General features: G+C 37.3%; 2 protein-coding genes across 5 annotated transcripts; both read left to right on the plus strand.

Annotated features, from left to right (window-relative positions):
* The first annotated feature begins 917 nt into the window (after positions 1–917).
* LOC112561607 (TGF-beta-activated kinase 1 and MAP3K7-binding protein 1-like) lies at positions 918–8,123 on the plus strand. 3 transcript variants are annotated; one of them, XM_025234191.1, is made up of 7 exons: positions 918–1,076; positions 1,301–1,434; positions 2,138–2,291; positions 3,006–3,092; positions 3,717–3,855; positions 4,618–4,843; positions 5,246–8,123. In XM_025234191.1, the coding sequence occupies exons 1-7, from the start codon at positions 1,017–1,019 to the stop codon at positions 6,108–6,110; spliced, it is 1,665 nt and encodes a 554-aa protein (XP_025089976.1). In that variant the 5' UTR covers positions 918–1,016; the 3' UTR covers positions 6,111–8,123. The 3 variants fall into 3 exon arrangements, with proteins under 3 accessions (XP_025089976.1, XP_025089990.1, XP_025089983.1); XM_025234198.1 differs by having other exon boundaries at positions 949–1,076; positions 1,287–1,434; XM_025234205.1 differs by lacking the exon at positions 1,301–1,434 and having other exon boundaries at positions 943–1,076.
* A 178-nt stretch (positions 8,124–8,301) lies between these two features.
* Positions 8,302–18,513, plus strand: LOC112561630 (DCN1-like protein 3). Of its 2 annotated transcripts, XM_025234224.1 has the most exons (3): positions 8,302–8,507; positions 8,782–8,894; positions 10,014–18,513. In XM_025234224.1, exon 3 carries the CDS (start codon positions 10,049–10,051, stop codon positions 11,000–11,002), a length of 954 nt encoding a protein of 317 aa, XP_025090009.1. In that variant the 5' UTR covers positions 8,302–8,507; positions 8,782–8,894; positions 10,014–10,048; the 3' UTR covers positions 11,003–18,513. The 2 variants fall into 2 exon arrangements, with proteins under 2 accessions (XP_025090009.1, XP_025089999.1); XM_025234214.1 differs by lacking the exon at positions 8,782–8,894 and having other exon boundaries at positions 8,303–8,507.
* Positions 18,514–19,182: the final 669 nt, after the last annotated feature.

Here is a 19,182-nt window from a genome sequence, read left to right on the forward strand (position 1 = left end):
GCATTTTCCTGGAAATATGATGCATTTAATTTTAAATTCCTGAAATGTTAAGAAACAGCATCAAAATGGTTACATATGTGTAGAACATTTTACACAGCTGTAATTGTGTTGGAAAAAGTAAAATATTGAGTATAAGCCAAACTGGAGTTTGTTTTAAATAGGGTACGTGTGGCTATTTTGAGAACAAGCTAAAAAAGTAAAAATTACACCACAGAAGTGTCATTAAATCAAGTTACAATACATATATGTGTGTGTGTGTGCCTGCGGTGGGGGCGGGGGATGAGAGGATATATCGTGATCAGAGTTGACAAAAGAGTGAAAGAGGATATATAACGCTTTCTGTATAGTAAAAGATGATTTCCAATAAGCCATTGCAACTGGCAGTGTTATTCGTATGAACGCAAAATAAATGAGATTCTTTTTTTTTTAACTGCATGCTTGCGCAACTGTTAAGGTTGGGACGTGGGCGGTTTAAAGATCGCGGGGAAGCTGGATCGAGTGACGATATCTTTATTGTAGTCAATCCCACAAAACCATATTTCGATTCATAAAAATAGCTTGTCACACAGACTTTTAAATTATTTAGCTAAAACCATCTTAGAAATAGTTATAAACAGCCGAAATACTAGCATTAAAAAAAAGTTTTCCTTGTCTGTCGTCGTTTCTCCTCAACACCTGAAAGCGATAGACCGCAGACTTCAGAAATTATATAAGTCTGTGTGATAGACATCCACGATGAAAAAATGACGATTTCCTCTAAGTTTTAGTTTGACTTTGCACAGATTTTATACATAAACATATTTACACTTTCTGACATCCCATTTTTGCTAAACAGTTGCGAGGGATTTAAAAAATAAATTCTTAACCATATACAACAGCGAACTATCTGCGAGGTGTACTACTCCATTACAGGGGAGCTAACTGCATCGCGTACAACCTTTCCGGTGATCGACTTCCGTCACGATAAAGAAGTCGAGTCGATAAATCTGGAGACACGATCAATATTTTATTAGGCTATGTCGAATGGCAGGTTGTCTAACGGAGGCGTCGGATCTCCACCCAGGTTAGAAATGCAGGTGAGTTTTCATACACATTTCGGTCATAAATCCTATAATTAACAAAGCGTATCATTTCCCGTTTCATTTGTTTGGTCTGCTTAGTAGAGAGCAGCAGCACTTGACATTACAGCTTAACCAAGATGATCACACAGACTAAGTAATGCTGAACCAGGGGGGCATGGGGGCAACACAGATCGTGTTAATAAAAACTGACATGTATTCATTTAGTTTGCTGCATGCAGGGCCAGATAAGCTGGACTGACGACCTACCAGTGTGCCACCTTTCAGGTGTCGGACTGTCCACAAACCAAATATATCGTGAAGACGGAAACCGCAGAGAAGAACATGAGTGTGAAGATCGCAACTTCCATTTTAGGTGCATATTGCACGAGTTTTGTGTGTGTTTATGTTTGTGTGTGTGTGTGTGTGAGAGAGAGAGCGAGCACAATCCTGTGAGGGACTATAAGCATGAGTATATGAATGTAGCGTTTAGCTTGCAATGATAAGTGTGTCGTCTAGAAATAATAGTGATACATTTTTAACATAATAATTGAATGTGATTTTTAGTATTTTACTATTGCTGATGGGATAGGTCATAAGCTATTGCAGATAGGATAGGTCATAAGTTCTGAATACTTGTTACAGTAGCATTAGTAGATTTTTATCAGGGAATATTACAGTAAGAAGTCTCCTAATGCTATTTCATTCAAAGTTTTGAAGTTGTAAAGTTGATGTGAAAAAAATCAGTTCCCGGCCAGAATTACTTAAAAGTTTGCCTGTTTTCCCAATGTTTGAGGGTACTCCAGTTTCCTCCCATGTGTTTTGGTGTTATTTTTGTGACATGAAATATGTAGTAACTAAGCTCTTGTTTATATGAATATCAATTATCCTGTGGTAAAGTTAATTTTATGTGTAATTTCACTTTAAGTCAGGAAATCTGTTGATGACATTAAGTGAGGACTTACTGTATGCATGAAGGCACATAGTAAAGATGAAAAGCAAATGGTTTATTTGTGTTCAAGTCACCTGTATTATTCCATTTCATTAAGGAAGTGATCAAAATCTTCAAAACTTTTCAGACATGCTGGAAACTGTTATCTATATGGTGTATTTGATGGACACAATGGGAGCAGAGTAGCAGATTTCGCCGCTCAGAGAATGCCAGCTGAGCTGCTATTGGGTCAGCTGCAGAACAAAACAACAGATGCAGAAGTGCTAGAAGTGTTGCGACAGGTAGGTTGAACAAAGGAAAGTAATACTTAAGTCAAGGCATTAGATGCCTTTTCCACTCCTATTTCAAAAATTAAATGAGAAAATACTTTATTTAGCAATTTATAATTCTAGTATCATCATGTTAAGATAGGGGATGATTCAACAGTTATGATAATTGCAGGTATTTCAGATGTTGAGTTTTCTTTTGCTGTTTTAGATAAGTAGTAACATTTTAAAGCTGAAATAGATTGGTTCCATTTTGAATCTTACATTCTCCTAAGATAAATTTTATCACAATCTGTACTAGATTGAATATTTGCAATGTGATGTTATTTTGTCAAATTTCTGTATTTGCTGAGGAATTCGTTAAGTATACATTATTTTCTCAAATTCAGCCTCAGTTAGAATAAATGTTTTCTTCACTTCCTGGCAAGTATTGAATTGCATGAGCTGCAACTCTTATTGCAGTGCTTTTAGGTGAACAAAGTGCACATCAACCGTATATATAAAGGCCTGCAGCACTAAAGCATTTTGAAGGCAAAAATAATTTAGATTTGTCTATTGTGCTTCTATTCCTGTTCATAGATTTGAAAACTGAAAAAGTATGTTGAGGTGGACTTGTATGGAAAATGGAAAAAAGAAAAAACGTCTTTTTAATGCAAATTACACTTGATAAAACCATCATTGCTGTCTAGTCAAGCATGTTTTTAAAAATATGCTATTTCTTTATTTCAGGCTTTTCTTGCAGTGGAAAATGTCTATTTTGAGTCGACAGATGCATTACTTGCTGAGAAGACGACAACACAGGATCGTTTGCCTGAGGTTTTACTGCAGATTTATATTTTCTCTTAATTTCATCTTTGAAATTATTTTATTGTCAACTCATTTTTAAATTCTTGTAAAATGAGGGGAAGACCCTTAATTGACTCCCTAGGATCATGCTGAGGATCTTGTCTAGAAGTGACTTTATTCTACAACCATTTCACATTTTGATGATATTAAATATTCATGTTTATATGTTGTATAGTGGTAGTGTGCCATATATCCGAAAGTGGTGCACGTTTTTGCTTCAGAGTGTTACTCCCACCTCCCCCACCACCCCCACACATATCTTCAACATCTATTTCACTTAAAAATCAACTCCAGATTATGTACAGATTAAGCTATTGCACACTCTGGGCTGTGCTAATTTTAATTCCATCATCACTTCATTCCTTAAGCTCCAAACAGTATTGTTTTGAAAATCTTACGTTTTAAAATTTATCTCATAAATAAGTTTTAATGTTAAGGATGAGATAGAAGTATTCTTTAGCTGTTCTGTGTATTCTGAAGACAGTATTTTGCATGCTGCATCAAGACATTAGTTTCTAACGTTAAAAGGCACAAAAAGCAGAAGTTTTGTAGTTGGCTTAATTATTTCCAATACTTTGTTTTTCTTTGCTTCAGGGCATAAAGGCATATGATGCCTATAGAAACTTTCCTGAGGTCGTAAACAAACTTCAGCAGCTAGAGAAGGAACTGTCAGGGGGAACTACTGCCACGCTGGTCTTGATCTACAACAATAAAATTTATGTTGCAAATGTTGGTTAGTTTGGTTTTTACACATCTTCTTAAAAAAAGTGTTGAGGTTACTTACAAAATACAAATGCAATACAAAACATCTTTATTAATCCCTTCTGGGAAATCAACTAATTAATCTGCCATGTGAATATAACTTCAGACATTACATGATGATTACGTCTTAAAAAAACAAAATGGGAATGGGTGCCAGCTGCATGAGAACATTCAAAGATGTGTCTTAGCCATGATTCTGCTTAGTGGATGGGTGTTTATATGCAACTATTTAGGCTGCAGTAATTGCATCCTAAATGTACCAAGTATTTGTCAGTTTGTTTTATCAAGTCTCTATAGTAGATTATCATGGGTACTTCTGATTGTCTGAAAGCTATATTTTAAACTCGCAGTTTTTTACTACAGTAAAGATGAAAATAAAAGGTCACTTTTCCTGAAATTCTTTTAGATTAATGTGGCATTTTTTATATCACTCTTTTATCAAGTTTTTCTGCCCCAGACCTGTTACGTTTACAGTTTGCTTTCTCATTGTTCTTTTCTTGTACAAACAATGATCTTTGCTAGTGGTGAGAAAAGAAAATAATCTTCTAGGTAGTGAGTAGGAGGTTTGTTGTACTCCACTGGTTGGTTTAACTAGGAAGGGAAACAGATTTTCACATAAGGGGGAAAACCAAAAAGAAGTGCATTTTAGAAATTTAAAATTAACTTATAACATTACTTATTAAAAATAAGTACAATTTTGGCCTCATTTATCTTTGTTTTATTTTTGAAACAGGAGACACCAGAGTTTTGCTAGTAAAGACATCGCAAGAAAGCCTGACTATGCAGCAGCTTACCGTTGACCACACTCTAGCAAATGCACAGGAGTTGGCACGCCTGTCAGCTGTCGGATTGGATGTGGAAAAACTCAAAACTTTAAACAAGATTGGCAATTCCAACTGTACACGTTGCATTGGTGATTACCATGTCAAAGGAGGCTACCGAGATATTGACTATTTGAGGTATGAACTATAGTGTCTTTCTAGGGAAAATGGCAAATTTGTAAAATTGTAACAGTTTTAATCTTTAATGCTTCGCACTGACATTTAAAGGGAAGAAACACACCCTGATGAAGGTTGTTGCTATTGTCATGTTTTTTTCCAGGTTTATTTTATATTTTGTTTGCAAGTAAACGTTAACTACTGACAGTGATGATGATTTTAAATATTTTATTGAATTTTTTTATCTATTCTCATGTCTATCTTAAGTTATCTATTTACACTATTTTTTGTTATATAAAGAATTAGCAAAAAAAAAAAATTAAAAGTTCAGAATTTGTCAAATGAATCTGAAATATTGCATACTCTGTTTTTAAGCTTCTAATATCAAATGCCATAAATTCAATTTTACTGCTTTTCTTTCAGCTGTGCAACCAAAGAACCAGTGATTGCAGATCCTTATGTAGATGGAGGTATTCCAGTAGATGAAAACTGTGCTTTCCTAATCATCATGTCAGATGGACTGTATAGAGCACTTGCTGATGCCACTGGCACAGAACGTGTCAATGTGGAAATTGCTGGGATGGTGATCACAGAGTTTTCTCAACAAACAACCCTCAATGGTGTTGCTCAGGCTGTGGTGGACAAAGTAGTGCGTATACACCATGACACTTTTATGACAGGAACACCACAGCAAAAGCGCCTATGCCAGAAAAGAGATGATATTACCCTGATGGTGCGTCAGTTCAAGTATCCCCTGTCCTCCACTCACAGTCCCACTGGAGTCCTTAGCTACCACTCCTCTGGCACTCCATTTTATCAGCCAAGACCCCCAGCTCTTCATATACCTCAGAACACAAGTTCCTTCAGTTCTGGAGCAGGTAGTGGTGGTGAGAGTGCTGGGGACTCTCCCAAGACACCAACAAACTATTTTGGTGCTGTGGGAAATATGGTAGCAAATAGCAGTGGTGCAACAGTTAGCAGCCTTTTCCCTCCCTCAGAATCAACTGTAGGGGGCAGAACCCAAACTAGCAGCAGCACCTGCACTAGTGAAGATTCTACCCAAAGCAGTGGAGAGGTGGGGCTGTTTCAGCACCGATCTCACGAACCTTACCTTGACCTGGATGAGGAAGGACGCATCAAACCATATGTGGACTTTAAAGAGTTTTATTTTGCCTTACAGAATATGACAGAAGAACAGCAGCAAGCACTGATGAATGAAATGCGACCACGATCCATGTATGATCCCATACAGGAAGAAGCTGAACCAGTTAGCATGCCTGACCATTGACTGCCTTTTCAAAAAATCTCATAGAGCAGATTGGGGTTGCCTGTGGTTATTACAAAGAGAAAAAGTGCATTATAAAAGGAAGTTTATATAAATATATATTTTTAAGCAGAAAGTGGAATGTAATTTTTATATTATGATAAGACACTGTAAGATGTAAAGAAGTATCTAGGTTTGATAGCTATATGCAAATGCCTTAGTCAACTGCCCAAGTATGGAAAACATGTAAACATTTCTAGACTAAATTTGTTAATGCTGATTTTACTTTAATTTATTGACGATTTTATTTTATGGCATATTTGTACTTGATTTGTTTTTAGATTTAAGTAGCTTAAATGTGAGATAAAAATTATTCACTTTTTATATTGAAGTTTTCTCTGAAAAAGAACAGTTTTATGAACTAAGGTTTGGAAAAAAAAAAAATCTGGAAAATTAAGGCATTGCTGTGATTAATGTCCTTACAATAGGGCAGAAAAAATGTTGAAAACTTACAACTTAAAATTATTTATTAAAATAGAAGAATAGAGAAGTTTAAGCATAAAACTATTAGATCTGATGTTACATTTGAAGTTGTGTTTAAGTATTTTGCAAGATTTGCTATAAAACTGATACACGCCCTTTTTTTTAACCACTGTTATGGGTTTCAGTTAGCAGTTTGGTTCATATTTAAAGTGGCATCTAAAATGGGAAGCATTACATGTGTATTTATTGTGTCTTTGCCTCTCTTATTAATATTTTCTGTGATGTTTTTGTTTACAATATGATCATAATATTAGTGTTACTAACCAGTGCATAAAACATGGCTAATCTTGGCAAACAAATGGATATATAATTGTCAGCTCTAAGCCAAGTATTGTGGATCACCATCACACACAAGCATGTAATTTTAGTGTTGACTTCCTATTGAAATAGCTGCAAGCAAAATTCAGATACACAGCTTTGTTCATTGCTCACCCTTGCATTTATCTTTGTAAAGTTCAGTGACTTTTGGTTCAATACTTCTAATTTTAGTGCTTGAATGTGTAACATCATACCTTGTGAGGTTGATTTTCAAATAATTTTTGAGAAAGAATGCAATTCTTCACCATCCACCCCCTTAACAAAAAAAAAAGTAAAGGAACATTTACATTTTGTAGTGATATCTAAATACATGAGTGTATCATAGCAGTCTGAAATAATCTGATGATAACTACTATATTGAACCCCTTAACTTACAGAGATTTTATTGATTAAATTGACAGAAACAACAATAGTAAAGTGTCTAATGTGTAGGATTCTGAGATGATTTGTCTACAGGTAGTGTGCTACATTTGACTGAACATAGCAATGTATACAGTTTTTTTAACTATGCAAACACCAGCTTATGGTTTGGGTACTTGAGTGTTATTTTTTTCCCCCATATTTTCTATCAATTTCTGTAGCTATAATTTATGATTAATTTATCATTTGGTTGCTTGTATAAAGATGTTTCCTTAAATATTTCCAGCAATGTGAGTTTTATGACTTCTTTTTGATTCTTTATGCTTTGAGCAACAGTTGGTAATTTTAAAAATGCACATTATTAATCTCACCACCTGCAGTGCAATGTTTAACCATGGACGTGATATTAGTTCGTGGCTTAACTACATGGACCAAGCACACTATCAGTTTATCAATATAATCCGTCATGTACAATGTTGCTGTTGAAGAGGTGTGTCAGCTTGAGATTTGTACTACCTATAGCTGTGTTCGTAAGTACAAACATGTAGCTAAAGAGAACAACGCTTGTACTGTCCCATACAGAATTTCCATGCTGATTCAGAAACAATGATCGATAGTTGGTTGCTGTATTTGGTAGGAGTGCGAGTGTATGAACACATGGAGAGATCAATAGCATTATCTATAATAACAGGACTTTAAATATCACCACTAGAGAGGACTGAAACTTAGGAAGCAGTAAAAGCACTTAAAGATAGGTAAAGAATGCAAATGATCAAAATCTTTATACGGCACTGAATAAAGCGGTTTGTACACCTATGACTTGAGTTACGATCTGTTTTGGTTGCAAAGCAGCTTTATTAGTTAAAGAACGGGTGGAGTGGACATCTTTCCAGTTATTCAGCAGTAAAAGACACACGATCCAAGCATTCGCTGCATTTCAATACAACTGGATTCATTATTGGAAAAAAATTACTCCGCGGCTACACTTGAAAAGTTAGCTTTGCTTCTTGTATGACGTCACACACAAACAGGAAGCCCTCGAAATCCACAGCTGAGCCTCTTTTGTGTGCAATTGTATCTGTTGTTGAGCAAAATTTCGTCAATCACATACGTATTGCAAGTAGATGATCATGGAAGAACTGCTGAGCTTCTAGTGATGCAGCCTTCGTCGTCGTGTGAAAACCTTGGCTCTCAGAAGGGGTAAGGAGGATCATGAAGTGTTTGTTCGTGTTGTCGCTGGTCCACCGGGCAACTTAATGTAGCGGTCAGAATCCTTTGATTACATTAAAGTGTGGCAGCAGTTCCTAAAACCATTTAATTACTTCATTGAAAATAGTTTTTTTTCCACATGGACATCTTCGATTGTTTCTTGCTTAAGTCGCAATTTTTGACGTGGTCAGTAAATTCAAAGCGCTGGTCTTGCTTAAAGGTTTTAACACTGATGTCTGAATATTGTTGTTTGTTTCTTTTTCAGCCCCACCAAATTTTTGTGTGTAGAAAATCATATCACATCAACTAATGTGGATTGTTGGGATGATCACTATCATTACCAAATCTTCTCAGATTTGCAGGGTCACATCAGCTAAAGTTTGTAAAAGACCATGTGCATTTTACAATATTTTATATGTTTTGTTAATAAGTTACTAGTACCATCCTACAAAACATCAACAAATGGCTGAATATTAACTGCCATCATCATTTGCTCGTTAATCCCAATCAGACTATCCATACTCCCTTGCAATCCCATAAAAACCTAAAAATCAAAATGATTTTACACGAACAGATGCTTTTGTGTGTTACTTGGTGTTACTTAAGGTAGGTTTATGGCTCTGCTTGTCTTTGTACATATATATATATCAGATCAACAGCTAGACACCACACTTTGTCTTGTCATATTTTGCTGCATAGTTATTTAATCAGCAACACTTTTACTCACCCTGTCTTAAAACCTGTGAATAGACCTACACTCTTTAACTCTTTCTACCTTTCTGTCAATTTGTAGAGCTTTTACTAAAAGTTTTCACCTGTCTAAAAGTTTTGTCCAATCATTTCTTTACTAATCATTTGGTCTTCAAATACATTAACATGTTAAAGACAGATTGCTGGATACCTTAGATACATAGCTCTTAAGAAGAAACAGGAAGTTTAATGCATCTTCCTGACATTGTGTTCCAAAACCTTACTCAGCATACATATTGATGAAAGAAACATTTGTTACAGTAGATTGTCAACAAGGAAGTTGTGAGACGAAAAGTAGATTGAATCACTTGTTCTTGACCTCTTAGATTGTTTTAAAAGGAAACTGTGTTCAGGATTTTATGGAAGAGATTAGTGATGTCAAAACTTAGTTTCAAAATCCAGGATACTTACAGTATTACTTTCAAGTGAATTTTAGTGATTTTATAGGCAGCAGTTTGTATTTGGGTCTCTTTCAATATTATTTTACAAGACATTTCTGGGTGAGTTTTTCTCTTCTTCTGGATACAAATCATGTAATTTTACTTGTTTTTGCTATAGATGTTTTGGGTTGGAAGGATAATTTTTTTCCTCGTCCTAGACTTGAAAAATAATTACGTCTTATAAAAGAGTTGGCAAGTGCTTATTACTTTAAAAGGGAAACATATTTCTAACAAGAATGAGACCACAAATTCTTATTACAGTATCAGGTTATGACCTAATGACAAAATCTGTGAAACGTTTTTGCAGGCAAGATAGGAGATGCATGTGTGAGGTAGGCGCTCATGGGGAAGTGCCTGTCATGCTGTGAGAAGCCGGTGCCGCCCGGTGCCTCGCATGCCACTGCCAGCCAGCCTCTTCATGCACCACCTTTAGCAAGGCCGTACACTGTACTGGCGCTTGACTCCAAGGAATCATCCAAGCTTCAGCAGCAGCATCTTTTACAGCAGACCCCACCAGGCCCAGCTGACAGTCTGATCAGTTCTGGTGGGCCAACATCTGCGGAGAAGAAAATGTTTACTCCTTACTCCAAGCTGCCTCCCACTAAGCGCTCAACAAATGGAGAGAGCAAACGTACACCAGTTGCTGCAGTTACTGGAGGTGGCAGTGGTGTGGGTGTAGGGCGGGAAATCTCAGAGGCTAAGATAGTTGCTCTGTTTGAGAAGTATCGGGATGAAGAAGAGGATGCTATTTTGGAAGATGGCATGGAGCATTTCTTGTCAGACCTTGGTGTGCAACCAGATGAGTTTGTGGTGCTTTTGATTGCCTGGAAGTGCCAGGCTGCCACCATGTGCCGATTTTCAAGAACTGAGTTTGTAAGGGGATGTCAGGCCATGCTTGCGGACTCCATCAAAAGCTTGCAAGGTCGCTTTCCAGAGCTGAAAGCAGAAGCTCGTGGGCGTCCAGAGTTCAAGGATTTGTACCGCTGGACTTACAAGTTTGGTCTGGACTCTGAAACAGGTCAGCGGACTTTGCCTTTGGACATGGCTATCAGTCTCTGGAGGTTGGTTTTCTCCCAGAATTCTCCACCTGTCCTGGAGAGGTGGCTAGAGTTCCTGGAGAAACACTTAAACATCCGTGGCATTCCTAAAGATACGTGGGATATGTTTTTGAATTTCACAGAGCAAGTAGGGGAGGACCTTAGCTCATATGATGACACAGAGGCTTGGCCGAGTCTGCTGGATGACTTCGTAGAATTTGAAAATGATCGTCAGAATCAAAACGTAAAGACTGACTAGTTCTAAATCATGCCTACAGCATACCATATGATTAAATGTGCAGGGACGTCTGTGAGAATTTGTAACATTCAGCTGTTGAATTGTGTTTGAATGTTTAAAATTGTATTTCTTTTTGTTGAAGTGCTTTCAGAAAAGAAACATATTTTATTTGCTAAGTTTGCAAAGTTAGAATCATTTTGCATCAGACAGTTATTCAACATATTGCAAAACCAAAAATTTTTCCATTTTTATTTTATGCTGTAAAATTTACATGATCATGACAAGGTTTGTTAATTTATGGTCAAAGAGATTTTTAATTTTTAAATAGTTGTACAGTGATCTGTTTCTAAGATAACTTTTTTTTTTTCTTTTTTCTTTTTATTCTTTTTTCTGTCTCCAAACTCCACTTGAACAAAGGTACAGCAGTTCCATAAAATATGTTTAGTTATTTATTTCTTGTCTTTCGCTTTCAATCAAGCACTCTACGAATCATTGTAGTTGTGACTATAATAAAAAAAAAAATCTCATACTCATTTAAGTGCTTGAGAACCCAGACCTGGGATAGTTGGCAGAAAAAAAAATATATTAATGTTCACCTCCAAGGAACAAAGCCTAGACCTGAATTTTGTTTGTTTGTTTTTTTGTTATTGGAATTTGAATTTATGGTATTTATAAACTTCTGGTGTTTACCAGATTACTATTTTTTTGTTTTGTTTTGGTGGTGTTGGTGGTGGTAAATCAGGAGCATAGGAGAGTGGAAAGTCTCCTCTAATCCTAGTTTCTTGGCTGTGCTCATAATGATATTAAATTGTCAAGAACTGGTTGTGTACTGAGATCAGATGTCATGCTTAGCTCCTCCAGCTACAGCTGCATAAGGAAGCAGCAGGGTTCTAAAGTTGGGTTAGCTTCTTCACGAAAGATTTCTCGCTAATTTATCTAATGGTTCTTTGACATTTTCTTGGTTCCACACTCTGTGAGGTTGCAAGCATTCTGTAGTTTTTATTAAACTTGAATAAGCTGACTTACCTCTCTTGATGGTAATAAAGCACAGGACACACAAGTCCTAGGTGATGTATGTTTTGCAGAACTCTTGAATTTTTAGGTAAAATGGGCTTTACACAGAAAATAAAATAAGGTGAGATATGTTACATATTTGACTTTGTAGCTTTTCTGTTGTAGAGTTCATGAATGGTATTTAAATTTTTCTGCAAATGGTTCATAAACAAATGGATTAATTTCATGTTTCTTAAAATGACTTGAAAAGAGAAGAGCAGCACACTGTAACAAAAAAAAAGTTGTGGACATTTTAATTGCTTTTTCTTTTAATGGTTTTTTTTTTTTTATTGTTTTATAGTTCAGTAGAGATTGGTGTGCCAGGTCTCAGAATGTAAGGTAATATTGATAAGAAGACAATCTTCCTGGGTGCTTAAATCATTTTTAGTATCATGTGCAGTATGGTATCTCACAGGTGTGGTTGGCTTATTTCACTTTTTAGGTTTGTTTTTCAGTTTTCTTCTGCATGTAAAGGTACTCCATCTTAAGGTTTGAATGCTGTTGAGAGAATTTGAGTTCAGTCATTGGTCAATGTAGAAATTGTTCCTTGGAATGTGCCGTTGAAAAGTGCAGTGCTTGAAAAGGTTTATTTTGGACCTCTCCCTGACCCATAACAAAACATAAGTAATGAGAAAGTCTGTTAGCATACAGAGAAACTGTCCTTCAGCTTTTTAGGTTGTGTGCTTGTTGACAGTTGATGCTTTTGTTTATGTTTGTCCAGTGTTATGATTTTTGCAATGAAATGTATGTCTGTTTTGTGTTGATTTTATACAAATGGTTTACATTTTGTTGACATGGGTAAAGAGTATTCTAAATTGTACAGAATGAAATCCAAAGCTAAAAAGAGTATAAATAATTGGGTATAAATCCTTGCATGTCCCTTATTAATTGCGTAAGATTCATGGGTATGATATACGTTTTAGCAAAATGATGAGCCATGGTAGAGATAGTTGTTAGTGATGAAAGTTTCATTATGCATTTGTATTTAGGAAAGAATACCAGATAGTGAGGCTGTTGAACTGCATATTTGTATTTAGTAAAGACTACCTGATAGGCTGTTGACCTCTTCTGTTTATCTTACATCTTCTCACACTTTTAAGTAACTGTGATTTTCAAAGTCAAAAAATAATTTTAAGTGATTAATAAATTAGTGTGCTTTTTGAGGTACTGCATTCTGGCCAGAAAAAAAGATGTTCACAAAATACATTTACTTTACTGTTACTTATAGAAGCAGTTCACTTTTTTTTTTGAATGCAGGACTCGTGAGAGTCATCTTTATCTCTCAGATTGCAATTGGCCTTTTTTTTTTATTGATGAAACTTATTAAAACTAAAGGGAAGATTCCACAATCAATAGCTATTTTTATAGTGCTGGCAAGCATTAGACTTTGTTTCCATGCAATTTAGTCACATGATATGCCTCACAGCAGTTTAAATATTAATTTTGGTGGACCACATTAATTGTTATAATAGACACTTTAATCATATTTCAAGACTTTGTTATTTTTCAGTTTTCTAATCTGTATCAACTATTTAAAATCAAGCCATGCTTTTCTGTGTTATTATGTTCTGCATCTGTTTCACTCTTCATACATAAGCTTGTACACACTCCATTTCCTAAAATCTGTCTAGTCCTGCATTGTGGTAATTGCTTTTTGCATATGATTAAAAAAAAAAAAGTAATTTAGACATGGAGTGCAGGACAATGCAAAGTGAAGGGGAGGTAATGCAGTTAGTCTTTATTTAGAAATGATCTCTTTCCATCATAATTTTTTCCAGTAAAATATATTGTCTTATATAGAGTTTCATGAAACTGCAGTCTATTGACACTTAAATGGAGAGTATTGTTGAAATTAGCAATATTTTCCTTATCTGTTGGCCTTGTGGAATATAAAATGTTCTGCACAACATAAAGCTATTTCAACATGTGACAAAAAAGCATTAAAATAGCTTTTTCTTTGAGTAGCTTAATAATAATTTTAATCAAAATGATATCTTGGAAGCTGTTTTCTGGCAGTCTTTGGTTTTATGATTATCATTTTTGGAAAGACAAGTGTACTTTAAACAGATGTTAATGTCAGGCTCCTTATTAAGTGGCTAGATCTGTGGTTAAATAGCATACATGTCAAAATTTGTTAAGATTTTGGAATATAGATCTGTTTTTAGTGCCCGTCCCCCTCTTGTTTGCTTATGCTGTTGTTTTATATCTGCTAGACATATTCATTCCTCAAATTTACCTTAAATATGATGTCATTATTCTGTATATTTGTAAATAACTGAAGATCCTTAATTGCAGAATTCACATTACACTCAGGCAAGAAGTAAAAAAAGCAAAGAAATGCCATCTTTATTTCTTTGCATGTATTTTTGTGGGTTTATGTTTATGTCTTGTACAGGTTTAGATTTAGCAAATTGTGAAGGTCCATTGGCTTGCTTGAAAATAGAAATGTTTTCATGTTGAAATGGCTTTTAAATCTAATTCGTTGTGGAATTTTGCCATCAGTACTGGTTTACATGTGTTTAAGATGACTTTTTTTGCAGGTTTTTTTTTTTAAACCAAACTATTCGCAACATATCAAGAGATTGCAACTGAGTTGTTTTTTTTTAAAAATCAGCATGAATCAAGGGCAGCCACGCATTGGGTAGTTTTTTCCCCCTCTCCCCATACTTTGCAAAACGAGTAGGAGTATGTGTTCTTTATGCTCCTTATATACTCCCCAAAATATCACTAACAGATGCAGACCTGCTTGCAAAAAGATTGTGTATTCATTATTTGATGGTTATATGAAGGTTTGCTTGGAATTTGGTGACACTGTTATCTGGTTTTCTGATACATGAATGCATCCAGAATTTCTGGCATCGTTACACAATTTCAGAGACATGTTTAGTGTGTGGAATTCAGTGCATTAATGTAAATGCTGCAGTTGATACTTCCCAGTTTTGAGAAAGGGTATAAAACTGATGATTGTTGTTGAAGTTTTAGTTAGTAGTTGGTACTTCAATTCTTAAATTTATACTACAGCATGTTGCAGTGGACATAAAAACACCTGTCAAAATGTGTTGGTATACAGATAGTGCCAGCATGAAGCACGAACAAGATATGGGCATTTTTAAAATGTATGCACTTGTCTGTAGTTTAAGATTTGCATGCAATTTGTTCTCTCTCTTTTTTTCTTTTTTTTTTTTTTTTATTTTGGTAGGGGTGGGGATTTAGTTTTTTTTTTAGGTGTATTGCTGTGGATGTGACATTTCTCAGCAGAATCATCTAGGTATCTAATGAAACCACTAACAAGACTTTCAAATTTTAATAGGAGAAAAGGCATTTTTGCTCAAGCATGTACTCTTATCTGTTATAAGAAACCCATCTTGCTGAAGTCAACACTTACTAAGCAGGGCAGTATAGAATTCAGACAAAAATGAATTTTCATAACTTTAGACAGGTAAGAGTGCAGAATTTGAGGCAAGAGGTTACAGAATTTGAGACAAGTAGATGAAAGTTGTCATTTGAGGCAAGAATTTGCTGGTAAAGGAGAACGTTTAGAATGACCCGCCTTGCACAGGCACTGGGGGAGGGGGACTGGTAGGCTAGTTCTTAACGATCGGTTTCTTCGGTTGTAAGGCCAGTTGTGTGCTAGTTAGCGGTATGAATCTTTCAGTGGGCTACTTCAAGGTTTGCGTTTACGCCTTGTCGTATAGTTATAAGCTGTGGAACATGTCACATAGTGCTTTCAAGAGCTGGTTGGTTGGTTGATTTTTCGGGAATTTCCACCTAAAGGTGATTTCGTACTGTGAAGGGACAGGCAAAGGAGAAAAACCCAGAGAACAGACGTCACAGAGAGCGTCCCGAGACGAGATACCAAGGTACCAACTCATGGCTTGTCACTGCAGTGGTAACTAGCCAGCGTTTCAACCACTACACTACCGGGCGCCCCTGCTTTCAAGAGGTATCCTTCATGTGTTTTTAAACGACCTAGTGGACCACAGCTCCGACAATGTTCCAGGAAAGCTGTTTCCTCCTCTTTTTTCTTACTTTTATTTTTCACCTTGTATATTTTCTGTTGGACTTTGACAGAAGGGTTCTGTTACCAAAGAGTACGCCGTAACCACTTATCTGGCACATCGCAAACTCAGTCTGGGCAACCATGTCATGGCGATTAGCTGTCAGCTACTTCTTTTCGTCCCCTCCCCCCATCTCCTTTCACCACAGTCTGTACGCCATCTGTCAACAACTTGCCTTTGTAAAGCTGCTTGTTGGGCCATTGCAGAAGCGTCGTCCCAGTGCCAAGAATTGCGACCAAGATGATAACCTGTGTGTTCGCTGTGCTGATGCCCTGGGCTGGGCACATGGCAGGGTAATGAAGACCTCGAGCAACCACACACCTGCTACATCTGGGCGAGGGCTGCAGCACCTCCTTAGCCGCCCACACGGTAGGGACTTCGCGCCTTTTGGTTTCGGGGCCAATAAAGTGATGTGTGGTTTGTCGACCAACAGCTCAGTTGTGCTGAAGCAGATATTTGACAGATTGCTGTCTGTAGAGTTGCTAAGTTGCTAAGTACTTGATTGCGTAAGTGAACGACGATCTGATAAAAGTTAACTTCAGCGGTGGTCGCATTCTAGACCACGGAATGGCGTCTGAGGGTATGGGGGCAGAGTTTGATAAGCTCTTGCTTAGTGCTTTTTCACCTTAAAATAAAACAGGCTTCGTCTTTACTGGCTCTTTTTGGAATAAGATACAGTAGAAGTCTTGAAGTGGAATAAGGCTATTGAGCATTTACTCGCAAAGCGAATTTTGTGGCTTAGAGGGAGTTGGGGGGAGGAGGATATAAGGGCACATTTTGGCTATGTATATTTGTGCCCGCAAAATATTTTTCTGTAAATGGAATTTTACTGCATTCTGTTTTGAAAGAAGCCTGCTGTCTCGGAAGATGCGCTTCAGCACGTGTATGTCATATGGCAGTGGTGGTCTCAGATGGAGTCGAATGATACGTAACTCTCGCACCCCCAGCACAGCGTAGAGGAAGAGCTCTTGGGCGTTGCCAGGAACCCAGCAGACACAGGTCATGTCTCAGCTGTGAAGAGATGCCATTGAGCTGTCTGCAACAGATTGTACCATACGCGGTGTTACACCACATTCGAGTTTAGTTTTCATCAGTTTATACATTTGTTGCATAGACTTGGATCGTTCTTTTTTTTTTCTTACCATGTACTCCTGCCAAACCGCCACTTTCACGAGAGTCAGATCGTTGTTCAGTTTCCACAGCTGTCAGTAGTATGCACCGCTGTTGTACCTTTTTTTGTACATATATACCCCTACTCGTTTTTTTTTCAGATAGTATTTAATGTGATGTATTATTTTACTGATCGAGATCTGTAGGTTTATCATTCTTGTTTCATTATAATTATCATTATGTGCGTTTCTTTTCAAGGATACCCTGTGACTTACTGTTTGATGCTCAGACAACTCCCACCGTTAGTTTTTTCTCCCCTAAAAAGAAAAGAGTAGGCAGAATATCTCGTGATGTCCGCAGTCGGACTTTCACCGGATAGTTTAAAACTGGTTTGTTTCTTTTCCATTATTATTTCTTTCAGGAATAAACTATAGTCTGGGTAGTAAATTTCTATTTTCGCCATTACTTTTCCTTTTGAGGGATAGAGACTGGAAAAGTGAGGACACCGCTGCAGTAGATGTTTGGACAAACTTGTTTAACTAAAGATTGTCAAATATAATGATTTAGAAGGACCCAGAAAAGGACAAGAATTTATTTTCAAACGAGTGCATGATGGTGACATGCCGGCTGTTGACACCAAGTTCAGTTTAGGTCTTGGTCGCGTTCGCTGCCTCCAGTCTCAAACGGGTTGATGGTGTGTGGACACTGAAGGGGTCGTTGCGAAAGGAGCGAATCGCTATTGTTCTGTTTGTAATGCTTCGTGCCGACACAAGCATAAATGACATGTATATAAAGAAGATTTTTGTGAAGTATATAAAGTGGAACGTAATGTGTCTTGCGATCATACCAGCTTCTCTGTAATTTTTTTTAAAAATTCTGTTAGCTATTGCTGAGTGATGTAATACTTCCTTTATTTTGTGTTTGTTTTTCTCCTTCGAACAGTATTGAGTGTACAAACAAATTTACGGATCAAATGCTTGTTGTGTTGGCTTCTGCCGACTGTCCGCCTAACTCCTCCAATTCTAGTCCAAATTCGTGTCATAATTTATTTGCCGCTCTTAGGTGGTTCGTGCTGACGTGCAGATAAGTGCATCCTGTATGTTTACTGACAGGTTTTGTTGCTGGCTACTGTGTTGTGCATTTTGTGCGTATTGATGTATGATTAGGAGTGTTGTGGGGGAAGTGGGAGGGGGGGTTGACGTAGTCTCAGACTTTCTCATCCGGTCAGAAAAGGGGAGAGGGGGTGGCTAACGTTTGGAAGTCACGTGGTTCACCCTCAGCCGCTTTCCAATTAAAAGATCTGTGGAGAAAGTGACCAGCTTCTTCCTTTATGTCATGAATCGTGGCGTGAACCTGGGAACGCTTGTGTGTGTGGGTGTGGCGAGGTGCCGTTCGAGCATCCATCTCTTTCTCTTCCATTCTTGTTTTGCCTCCTCCTTTCGCCATTTTAACACGCAGGCGGATGTGGGTGTAAGCACGCGCATACGCCGTCGTATAAATTATGCTTTCTCCCACCCGCCAACTCTACCACCTTATCCTGCGCTTGAGAATGATTCGTTTATCGCGTAATTGCAGACGAGATAAGCCTGAAGGAAACACGTCGACATGATGTCCACTGGCGGGACCTTTACCACGTCCCGGAAGTAGTTCCGGCAGAAGACCAGATGAACAGAGGCCTCATTACCCAGACGGTTATCGCCCGTGGCAGCATTGACCTTCAGCCAGGAGGCAACCCGTATTGGATATTCTGTCTAATTTAATGAGGATTTAGCATCCAGCCAGCAGAGTGACAAGATAGGTGTTATACCCGTATGAGCGGATGGGCGTCAACGCATTTACCGGGAGGTTCAGGTGTAAATTGATCTCTTGCAAGCTGCATGCTAATTATCGAGTGGAAGGTGGGAGTGGAGAGAACGTCATCGCCGGTGACGCATAGTGCGGTTGTAGACAACGGGCTAGTGAGGAAAGGAAAGATCAATC

This window comes from Pomacea canaliculata, linkage group LG1, assembly GCF_003073045.1.
Source record: "Pomacea canaliculata isolate SZHN2017 linkage group LG1, ASM307304v1, whole genome shotgun sequence".
Classification (NCBI taxonomy): Eukaryota; Metazoa; Mollusca; class Gastropoda; order Architaenioglossa; family Ampullariidae; genus Pomacea; species Pomacea canaliculata.